The sequence below is a fragment of the Zeus faber genome (assembly GCF_960531495.2).
Source record: "Zeus faber genome assembly, chromosome: 1".
Classification (NCBI taxonomy): Eukaryota; Metazoa; Chordata; class Actinopteri; order Zeiformes; family Zeidae; genus Zeus; species Zeus faber.
In genome coordinates, this window is record NC_137193.1 from 32,550,139 (window position 1) to 32,561,822 (window position 11,684).

The 11,684-nt window shown below is 44.2% G+C and overlaps 1 protein-coding gene across 1 annotated transcript; it reads left to right on the forward strand.

The window, feature by feature from the left end:
• Positions 1–7,362: 7,362 nt before the first annotated feature.
• LOC307240899 (cAMP-dependent protein kinase inhibitor beta-like) lies at positions 7,363–8,105 on the forward strand (the record flags this gene model as incomplete). The annotated part of the gene is made up of 2 exons (XM_080014809.1): positions 7,363–7,504; positions 8,023–8,105. 2 exons carry the CDS (start codon positions 7,363–7,365, stop codon positions 8,103–8,105), a joined length of 225 nt encoding a protein of 74 aa, XP_079870935.1.
• Between the last annotated feature and the right edge of the window lie 3,579 nt (positions 8,106–11,684).

Genomic DNA, 11,684 nt, shown 5'->3' on the forward strand with positions numbered 1-11,684 from the left:
GTTTGTTGTGGCTGAAACCTCTATGATGTACGAAATCTATTTCACATTTGGCAACAAGACTATGGAACGCCATTTGAGTCAATATTAAATAAGTAAATATGCCTATGAAATAAATAAGTGTGTGTGTGTGTGTGTGTGTGTGTGTGTGTGTGTGTGTGTGTGTGTGTGTGTGTGTGTGTGTGTGTGTGTGTGTGTGTGTGTGTGTGTGTGTGTGTGTGTCTGTGAATGTAAACATATTAATGAGTAAATATAGATAAATTCATTGTTTTTATTTCAAAAAGGGCATTTTTCAATTCAATTTCAATTTTTTTTATGGATTTGAGGGGACTTTTATTTCATAATTCCACATTTGTATATTTAAGGGGACTTTTATTTAAAAATGCCACATTTCTATTCCTTAAATGCAAATGATGGGGCGTGGTTATCTCACAGATTCAGAGCCAGCGGAGAGAGGGGGCGGCGCTACAACAGGGGTAGGACTAGGAGTGGTTGCTCGGAGCTGGTCCTCAGTTCCTGACCTCTGTTGGAACCAGCGGCCGGGAGGGAGTGCGCCAGTCACGTTGGAGGGCCACCACCCGTCTCCGCTTGACCGGCTGGACCCTGTACACCACGTCCAGCAGCTGTTCCAGTACAGTGGAAGGGCCGGCCCACTGGCTCGATAGCTTGGGGGAGAGGCCCTTCTTTCTCTCCGGACAGTAGACCCATACTTGGACCACAGGTGGTCGATCCCAGGCTCCTCCTGGTAGCGTGCTGATGTGTCCTTGAGCAAGACACTTAACCCCCTAACTGCTCCCCGGGCGCCTCTACATGGCAGCCCACTGCTCCTGGATACGTCAGATACTAGGATGGGTAAATGCGGAGAAATTGCGAATTTCCCAGTTGTGAGACTGGTAAGGGTATATAAATAAACAAATAAATAAATAAATAAATAAAAAGAAAAGTCCCCTTAAATAAATAAATGTGGAATTATATAATAAAAATCTCCTGAAATTAATATAAATGGTCTTTTGAAAAACGTTCTTTTTAAATGTAAATTGTTGTTTTTTTGTTTCTTTCTTTTATAACCAGAGGGCAGGTGAAATCACAAGAGTGGTTCAGGGGCAAGTGATGTTGTGGGGGAAAAGAAAGCGGTCTTTGGACTTTTGTTCTGTAAGTGAACAGGTCTTCCGGGCCGCAGCGTAGTTAAGTGTTTCATTGTGGTGAACTTTTCGGTCATTGATTTTTACAATTCGCCACAGTTGAGCTGCTCACAAAAGGGGAAATCCCACACATTATTTCCAAAAGAAGAAGCCTATAGGCACATCAGAGGGCTGTGACTACAGAGCGGTGGAGGACAAGACCCCAATGATTTACCTTGGCATGGAATGCACAAATCATCTAATCTGAAACAACTGAAAGTCTTTAGCGGCACGTCTTCTGTTTGCCGGGGCTCATGAAACATGAAAGCGGAGTAGCTACAGCCTGAGTCAAAGACCACGGCTCAAGGGGAAAAAACGGTGATATTCTGTGGGGGAACCAGAGCGAGATCTGAGGGGAACATGTGTTCTGGCGCACTGTCTCATTCATTAGATCAGTCTACCTTTCATTATCTTCTCTTAGACTCTCTCTCTCTCTCTCTCTCTCTCTCTCTCTCTCTATCTCTCTCTGCCCATCTCAAACCACAGTCTGAAATGCACAACGTAGCCAAGGCAGGCTGTGCATCACTCTGTAGCAGACAGCGAAATAAAAACAACAGATTTATTTTCATGAGACAAGCGCCAATGTACACAGTGTTTTGTCTCCTTTTATCTGCCTTTGCACCTCTCCTTCATTAAATCAGCTCCCCGTGTAACAATGCAGCTGTTTCCATGACAGCAAGTGCACCTAAAGCTTTAGGTAAACAGTGGGGGGTAACAAACAAAAAAAAAATAAAAAAAGATCGTGGCAGGGGGAGAGGAAATGATCTCAACCAGGAACAGGGGGGTGGGCTAAAAATAGATGTGGAGTAATCCCGGGCATAATTTATTCATCCCAAACTTGCCACGTCTTTGGCGAATCTTTTAACATGAGTTTGCCCAGCGGTGAGTTCTCTGATGGCAGGATGCAGCAAGAACGGGAGTGCAACACACTGTAGACTGCTATACACCGATAGTGAAAATGAGGGTTGTAGTACATGCTCTTTTTTCAACGGGACATCTGATTTTATTCACATCAAGACAGTCTAACAGTCAGCACTCATTGAATAGACACACTAAAGAATATTCAGTCGTGAATATCATTCACTATTTCTACCGACTTAGCGGTAGAAGTAGAGAAGGGGAGGGAAGAATTTTTGAAAAGACGAGTGTTGAGTGATCTTTTGCAAGGACTTTGTGAGTCTCTCTCTCTCTCTCTCGCCACAGTACTGCATGTCGCTCCCTCTGTATTCTTCCCTGTCCAGGGTCCTGAAATGCTCCCAATGAAGGGCCCAATTTTACTTGAATGAGCGTTTCCGGTAGTCGGTCCCCTGCAGCGCACTGAACATCAGCTAAGTACACCTCTGCTTCATGGCGAATTGAACAAGGCATGGACTTGGACATCGGAGGTGAAAATTTTGACTTTCGCTTTTTGTATTACTGTAATTCCCCCTGTAAAGAGAGAGAGAGAGAGATGCTGGAGACGGGTAAAGCCTTTGCACATCCAGCAATTGAGCTTATACGAGGAAATGATTTTAGCTGTGGGATTATTTTAACACAGCGGCTCTATAGAATGAAAGGCTTTCTCAAAACACATAATTTGAGGCTAAATTACAGAGGCCAGTGTGTTTGGAAATAGTCCCAGTCGCAAATTGCCACATTAATGTGCTACCGTTTAATCACAGAGCTGTCAAATGCTTGTAGTTATCAAAGAGAAAAGCAGCATGATGCTCATGGGTAAACCATCTTCATTTGCTGTTTTAGAGACGATACTTCCGACTACATTTTTAGAAGCTTAATATAACTTTGATAAGATTATCCCATGCCGTTTTTGCTGCATATGAATCACCTGCTAAAATGGAGCTTCAGTTTCGGATCAGAAGGAATCAGCGGTCTGATTTATAATTTGCTTAGTCACTACAATTATCCACGTCATTATCCGTGAAAGATATTCCTCTGATAAATGTTGCATCTGTTATGACGACCCTAGTTCATGCTGTTATGACGGGCCCTAGTTTACGCTGTTATGACGGCCCTAATTCACACTGATGTGACGGGGCCTAGTGGACGCTGCCCTATTGTAGTTCACACTCTTTATGACGGGCCCTAGTTCACACTTTTATGACGGGCCCTCGTGTTAGCTGTTATGACGGGCCCTTGTGCATGTTGTTATGTCGGGCCCTCGTGCACACTGTTATGATGGGCCCCCTTACGGGCTGTTATGACGGGCCCTTGTGCAGGCTGTTAGTTCAGGCCGTCGTGGGCGCTGTTATGATGGGCCCTCATGTCCGCTGTTATGATGGGCCCTCATGTCCGCTGTTATGATGGGCCCTCATACCGATGTTATGACGGGCCCTACTGTAGTTCACACTGTTATGACGGGCCCTCGTGCACGCTGTTATGACAGGCCCTAGTGCACACTGTTATGACAGGCCCTCGTGCACACTGTTAGAACGGACCCTCTTGCACAGTGTTAGGACGGGGCCCTCGTGCACACTGTTAGGACGGGCCCTCATGCACACTGTTAGGACGGGCCTTCATGCACACTGTTAGGACGGGGCCCTTGTGCACACTGTTAGGACGGAGCCCTCGTGCACACTGTTAGGACGGGCCCTCGTGCACACTGTTAGGACGGGCCCCCGTGCACACTGTTTGGACGGGCCCTAGTGCACACTGTTATGACAGGGTATAGTGCAGTGTTATGAAGCACACACACACACACACACACACACACACACACACACATGCCATTAGCCATATACCTGTATAACTTGTCTTGAAACTTATATCTTACACATAATAGGCTAATTTTACAATTACTTAGGACTAACATAACTAGCTTGCTGTGCTAATGTTACCTGCTGCATGGATCCACCACTGGGGGCAGCAATGCTGCTGTCTGTGAGCTGGCGAATGTTAATTGCAAAAAATAATCCAAAGGAACCTAATTTAGGGAGATTTGCTACCGTCTCCTCCTGTTCTTTTCTCTCATCTTTTCTTACTGCCGCTTTTATGTTTGAAAGGCATCACTGCTCTCTCGGCTTGCAGATGTGCTCAGCTTGCTTGTCAGTCTTGAAGTTCAGAGATGTTGCCCCTAAACCAGCTGTATCTCATTGACTTGTGACTCATCACATGATCAAATAGAGACTGGACAACATCAACATACATATTACCCAACAATCATCATTGCATATCTGTATATGAAAAGAAAACAATGAAAATAAGAAATGATTAATTTAATAAACTTTTTTTTTTTCATAGTTTATTTATAGTTGTGGGAGTCTCTACCCACATGTACAGGCTTAGGGAGAGAGACTTAGTGCAGCGCAGACATGGCGAGGACTATTCATATGGGTAACAGAAAGGCTCGCTGGTACACAGAAAGATAAACTTAAAAAGGATTGACAGAGTTCGTTTTGTGTGGACTTGCTCCGGACCGCAGGCGTTTCCGCCTCATGTGCCTCAGCTTCCCACTGAAAGACAAAACAACATTTAAGAAGACTCTCCCAGCCGGGTCCAACCTATCAGCGCTAATTAGGCTGATTGGGCAGACCCGGTAAAGTTGCGGCGCTACGGGGTGAAGCCAGCCCCTGTCACCTGCAGGCCGTAGCTTAACCACGCCCCCTCGTCTGCCACAATAGTTAATGCAGAATAAGCATATAATTGTGCTATAGATTGATGCTTACTTTTACCAAAAAATAAAACTGTGACAGAGGGTTTGCTTTTTCGAGGGCATATATAGCAAATGGCACCAATTCTAATTTAACAAGAGTTCTTCTTTGAATAAAGGCATATTCCCGGTGGCAATCTGAATCACTTGTAAGGGCTTCTGACCAGCACATTTTTGGAGGCCCGCTCTGAGGGCACCCCCACCCCACAGGCCCCTGTGCAACTGCACTGCCTGCACTGTCTATATTAACGCCCCTGGTTCCAATACTTAAAATTGGATCAGTACCATAAAATATTGAATTTCAGGTTAACTAGGAGCCCTTACAAAAAACACTTGTGGGTCATGTGAGTTGGCTGAGGTGGGGCACAATCCAAATGCCCCCTCCCCACAAGGTTTATGGGGAAACAACAGGCCTCACCACAGCTATTCACCCTTGCAGATGAACTGAAATTCGGATCAGCTCCAAGTTAGCTCCTCTAAATTTGATCGGCCCCAAAATTGCATTGGTTGTATTGCGCGATTGTGTGTTGTGAGGCATCCACGTGCGAAAGGGTAACAACGTTGGGAGATGATTTTGTAACTTCAGCAGATATGGCAGAAAGGGAGAAATCACGGATTAGAGGAAGGGATTAGAGATGCTGATTAGAGAGGCAAAGGGAGAATAGAGCCAAGGCACACGCATCTTCACAAAAGCCTTCATAGATTAGGAGCTACTTTAATTTAGTACATATAGTCTTACCGCACAATTTAAGTACACTCTCATAGGCCAGACAGTGGATGTTGTGTTTTCTACATTGCTATGTCAGAGGAAAACAAATCTGTCTACAGCACACGACTCTGACTGTTTTTGAAAATTATGGAATTAATAAATGAATGCTTCTAAAACCTCAGCCGCTTATGAAACTCAAAACTAGGGCAACTCACATCTTTATAGAATAGCCTTTACGGATTAGGCACGACTTTAATTTAGTACCCAGACTCTTGCAGTATGTGCACGCTTTAACAAGCCGCACAGAGGATGACGTGTTTTTATGAATGCAATGTTGGGATGAATCATTCCGCTATGTATGTGCAGTACACACTCTACCATATACTCGTTTGATTGAGTTTGATACTAGTTTTGACTAGGGCACGGTAAATTACTGTAGTCCATATGGAACATTTGATCAGGTAAATGTGCATAACGCTTGGGGCTAACAGATAGACAACCTGTAGCCCCTTCTTCTGGTTTGCTAGTGTGCACATACACACACACACACACACACACACACACACACACACACACACACACACCCCCTATATATCTATAACCTATATACACTTCCTTTGTCCAAAGGAAAGGCAGGAAACAGAAAATGGCCGAGTGCCAATGCACGGTTATGTCGAGACAAGCGAGACAACAAAAGAGGGACGCGGGGAGGGAAGGAGATGGTGAGAGAAAAGGATCGGACTTAGATGTCTGCCTGCCAGAGGTGCTTTTTCTACTTGTTGCCATAGCAACAGCAGTTCGCCGAGTGCCTTGTTGTGTGTGTGCATTTCTGTGTGTGCATGTGTTTGTGTGTGTGTGTGTGTGTGTGTGACAAGGAATGTAATTCCGCTTGTCATTGGTATAGCCTGGAGCCGACTCCCCAACCGCTCGTTGCCGTGAGACCAGACAGACACATCTCTGACTTTTGTGGCAAAACCTTTTCTTGTTGATGTTCTGCATGAGGAAAAAAAAAGCAATGGTGGCATTATAAGGTACTAATGCAGTGCCTGTTCAAAACATGCCTGTTGGTGAAAGTCATGGGGAAAACACTCTCTCAAATATACTCTCTCATGGGAAGAAAACACACCCAAGTCACATTTTTGGATAAACTCTCCGATTGCTTGCTTATTCAAAGTTTAATTATTAATATTACACGTGTACCAAACATGCCTGTTCGCAACGGGTCGATTGCTTTAATGGGAAGCCCCGCCCCTTGCTGGCTTGCTGTTTATTGAAAGTTTGTTAATATTAGGGTTATGTGTCGCGTGTCAAAATTGCACCAAATTCGACGCTGCACTTCCTTGGGTACCCAGCAATACACCTGCGATGTGTAAAGTAGATCGGTTGAATGGCTGTCGAGATAACCGAAGGACATACATTCAGAGATTCCTTCCTTTATAGTTAGATTTGATGGTTGAGGACACAGGTATTTATACGAAGGAGCTCCTGTTTATGTGGCTTGGCCTTTGACATAGAATGGTTGAAATTAAAGAGGCAATACAAGCTGATAACTCGACTTCAAGCTTGAGATTTTGGTTGTTGTCAAGTGCTTTTTCACAATGAGTTTAGCCAAAATATCACCATGCAGCCCTATCTGTCTCTCTCTCTCTCTCGCTTGCTCTCTTTCAAACCAGTCAGATTATTCCAGCTTTATTGGCATTCCATTTTGATCAAAACATGCTCCTTACTGGAACATTTGTTGTTCTGAGACATAAAGTCATGAATTATCTTTGTTTCTGTCTCTGCCTGTTTCTATCCCTCTCACAAGGCTTGAGTCTGGTTCTGAGAAGATGACGGAGGTGGAGCCTGTGCTGGACTTTGCCTCCTCGGGTCGCTCGGGGAGACGGAACGCCCTCCCTGACATCTTGGGCTCTCCAGCGGGGGTAAACCCCACTGACCTGCCCCTAAAGCTGGCCGAGCTTTCCCTCAAAGGTGCACCGAAGATTTTAATAAAGGCAATGCGACCCACAGCCACAAATGGGTTGCAATCAGGAATTAATGTGCAGCGGCAGCCCTGCTATATTTCTAGTCCGAGGTCTTGCGCTACGATACTCAGAAGTAGCTAAATGATCATTTTGCATCCCAAATACTAGGACTTCGGGATCATTTGGTAGCTGACATGCACACACTGACGCACATACACACAAACAAAGCCCAATATATATTGCAAGATAGGTCAGTGTGGAGGTTCAGCTACAATGCAGCACCTGTGGTTCGGGGCTTTGCTCAAGGGCCAATTGGACCCTCGAACCTCAGTCCGTCCCTTCTCCCAAATTTAGTGACGATATAGATCCCTATATTCACATTAACAAATGAGGTAACGTACGGCATCGTCACAGCAATCTGCCCGCTGTCAAAACAGACGGTTGGACATGTATTCTTGTCTTTGTCCTCTCTAAGATGACTCAAAATACCTTCTGTGTCTCTGTGTGTATGTTGTGTGCGTGCAGATGGTCCGGGGGGGGCCCAGTCACCCACTGCGGAGGAGCCCCAAGTGCAGGCGGAGAGCTCGGAGGGGAGTGAGGGATCGTAGGGGCTCCTGTGTTTACCACCCCTCACCCCCCATCAGGGAAACCCACAGAGATAAGGAATGAGAGGAGCGAGATAGCGGGCGATCCGTTACAAGACGCAGGGGTCCGTTTGCACAGCAGCCGAGCTGCATGGCGGAGGGGCCGCGGGGGACCAACTCCGAGTGGATCTGAGTGGCTATGAACTAGGAACTGCTTTTATGCTCAGATAACGAACAACAAAAAGACTCCTAAACCTATTTGCGATGGGTTTAATTTTCTCTGTGTGTGTGTGTGTGTGTGTGTGTGTGTGTGTGTGTGTGTGTGTGTGTGTGTGTGTGTGTGTGTGTGTGTGTGTGTGTGTGTGTGTGTGTGTGTGTGTGTGTGTGTGTTATGGGTGGATAAATGGTTCACCCTCATCTCACAATTGTCCCCTTTATTCAGAAACAAAGGGTTTGTCACACCGTATACTGTACAGTACTATTTTTGTATGATTTATTTGAAACCCAAGGCACCCCCCCCCCCCCCACCCAGCTGGTTTTCGTATTTTAGCAATGTGTGTGGTTTACACCTACAGAGGGAGTAGGGGTGGAGTATTACAATAGTTTTGACGGAGCTTGCTGTAATATGGTAGCCCTTTGGTCTCACACGCACACACACCCATATAAAACATATGCTACATTTGTGAACCTGCAGTGGTGAGTGGGTTTGGAGAGGGCATTGGTACTCACAGTAAAATAAAATGTGGGTTGTATATGGATAGCTTTGACTCCTCAGCCCCAGAATGTTCTGATGTAATTATGCCAAACCTGACATTTTATTTCAAGACGTTGGCCTATACTATACTGTGCCAGCTTTGCAAGACAATGACGACAGGGTATCTAGCCGTCCATATATCTTGATACATTCCTGAAACACAAGACATGGCGATGCACTGCCAGAGGCTCACACTCTTGCTTTATTTATTGCAGAGAAGTGTTGTACATCCCTTTTCCTGCTCAAGGCTGCCTTCAACAGGCTCATTACAGTATATTCCATGTCTCCTCTGCAAATGTGCCTAGTTGCAGTTTACAACAGAAAGTGTGTGTTGTGTTATCTTTCTGTGAAGTACTGTTAAACAGTTATTGGGCTATACTGACATTTGTAAAAAAAATAAAAATAAAACCCCCTCTCCTGTTTACCCTCAATTTGAATCAAAGATAAACAAAGTCACAACGCCTGTAGAATTGCGCTTTCTGTAACATATCACCACTCACTCAGATATTTTAGCTTGGAAGGATTAAGATTCCAATGTAGGGGGGGGAAAAAAATAAAAAGGACAGTCACAACTTTTTAAGTGGGGCTTTTGGTGTGAAAGGCCTCTCGCACATGCTCCTCAGTGGCATATGCCGGCTGACGGGGGCGAAGGAGCAGGCATCCGGTGACCGGCGACCACCATGCGTTTCAAATGCTGGGAAAAAAAGAAATGGCAGCATGCTCGCTCCCTGCTTCTGCCTCCTTGTGCTCTGCTGGGAGAAAAGTCTGTTCGCACTCATCAACACATTACCAGAGCCGCGAGAAGGAAAGTGAGACATGGACATGGAACGCCACATGCACACGAGTATGCATAACATATTGTCCTGCTATCCAATCACTGCCTCTGTACTGTATATAAGACTATATGGTAGTACTGTTAATTTTATGTCATACATGCTACCATATGATTGACCCTAAATTCATACAGGCACCCGCAAAAGGCGAACACTTAATGTGCGTTTAAATACATGTTGACAGTGGCTTTGTCTTTATGTTGGTGTGTTACACAAATACAACTGGGGAGGCCCTTTCTTGTCGCTGACGAGAAACTGTTCACAGTACTTCTTGCAAAACCAGAGGTCTATTTTGTACTGTCGTTATCTCTGAGTGGTGCATATAATTTTTAGATGGATCCAATGCCATGTGTTGATTCAATCTGGTGGTGGAAAAATGCCATAATAAATCCAGGCTTTGCATAAATCACCTGGTGCTTGATCATTTCCCTCTCGAGAGTACAACAGGTCTGTCACACAATCTCAAGACGTCACCTAAGACGTTAAACAATGAGACAGAGAGCGATTCGGTAGAAGGGTGAGTGGGTTAAGACTTATGCGCATGGCTCCAGCTGTTTGTTTACCATATGGGAACCTTTTCAAAGTCAGCCCAAGGGTTTCCTCATCAAGCTTCAAATTATAAGAATAACAATGCAATGATGTTGCGATTCACATGGAGGACAAGAAAATAAGGTGTCAGGACAGCTGGTAAATCCAAAGCATTCCACAGTCGCCTGGAGTGGAGTTTATGGGAAGGAGAAAGGTGTTTTAAATGGGCGCAATTAAAAGAGCGAGACCCAGAGTTCCCTTTTACAACATGGTGGTATGGTATGTTGTGATGTTATTTTACATGTTAAATGTTAGTCAACTCAGTTTTGAAAATGTAAATTGGATATCTTAATGTTTGCAGGGATGACTGCGAATAGAAAATTTACTAATTAACTGTAGAGTGATGGTACACTGGTATGTACAATTTATACCGAATGAATTTATTTTACACACCATTTGCAATGGTGACAGTAATGGTTGCATTGATGCCAAATACAACAATATTTTATGCAGATGAGAATGTTGGCAAAGTTGTGAAATAAACTGTAAGAAAAGATAGAAGTACTACATATGATTATAGAAACGTTTGACAGCATGCGTTGTGTAGAGAATGCAGTATAAGTGCCTGCAAGCCGTGTGTGACCTCATCTCAGTACATTCTAGAACACAGAGGCGCACCAGCTTCACACTGGTGGAGTTCCCCTCGGCCGCCGCTAGGTGGAGACATTTTCCCATTTATCATTCACGCCATGTCTGGCGCTACTCGGGAGCATTTCTTTGTTGTGTCTGGCACACGGAAAACATGTCTGGATTTAAGTTCTAACACTTGCGAGTCCAAAGCTACGTAGACATCGATCACATGTGTTTGATGGGATTTTATTAATTATTATTATTATTATTATTATTATTAATATTATTATTATCATTGTTTTTTGTTTTTTTTATCCTGGTGGCTTTTAACGTAAGCGCCACCGCTGATTTTGGATAGGGACACACCCAATGTCACCTAAGACGTTAAACAATGAGACAGAGACCGATTCGGTAGAAGGGTGAGTGGTTAAAGACTTATGTGCACGACTCCGGCTGTTTGTTTGCCATATGGGACCCTTTTCAATGTCAGCCCAAGGGTTTCCTCATCAAAATAATAATATAATGCAGCATAATATAATACAGTATGGTATTGTGCAGGGTTTGCATGTGTACTGTTTGAAATAAATCAGCCTCAATTAAATGCAATTCAGTGCAGAATACTCACCTGCAGCTCAATAGGCAATACCTCTTTTACTATATCATGTTCCATTTATCAATTACCCTGTAGTCCGGTATGCATAATATGCAATTATATTATAATAATAGTGGTAATAGCAACCACAATAAAAGCCTCTTATATATTGGGCCGTGGAACCCATTACAAATGCATCCAATGTCGGCTTATTATCAAACTTTATTTCAGACGCACAATATAATAATACATAAACACAAACAGAT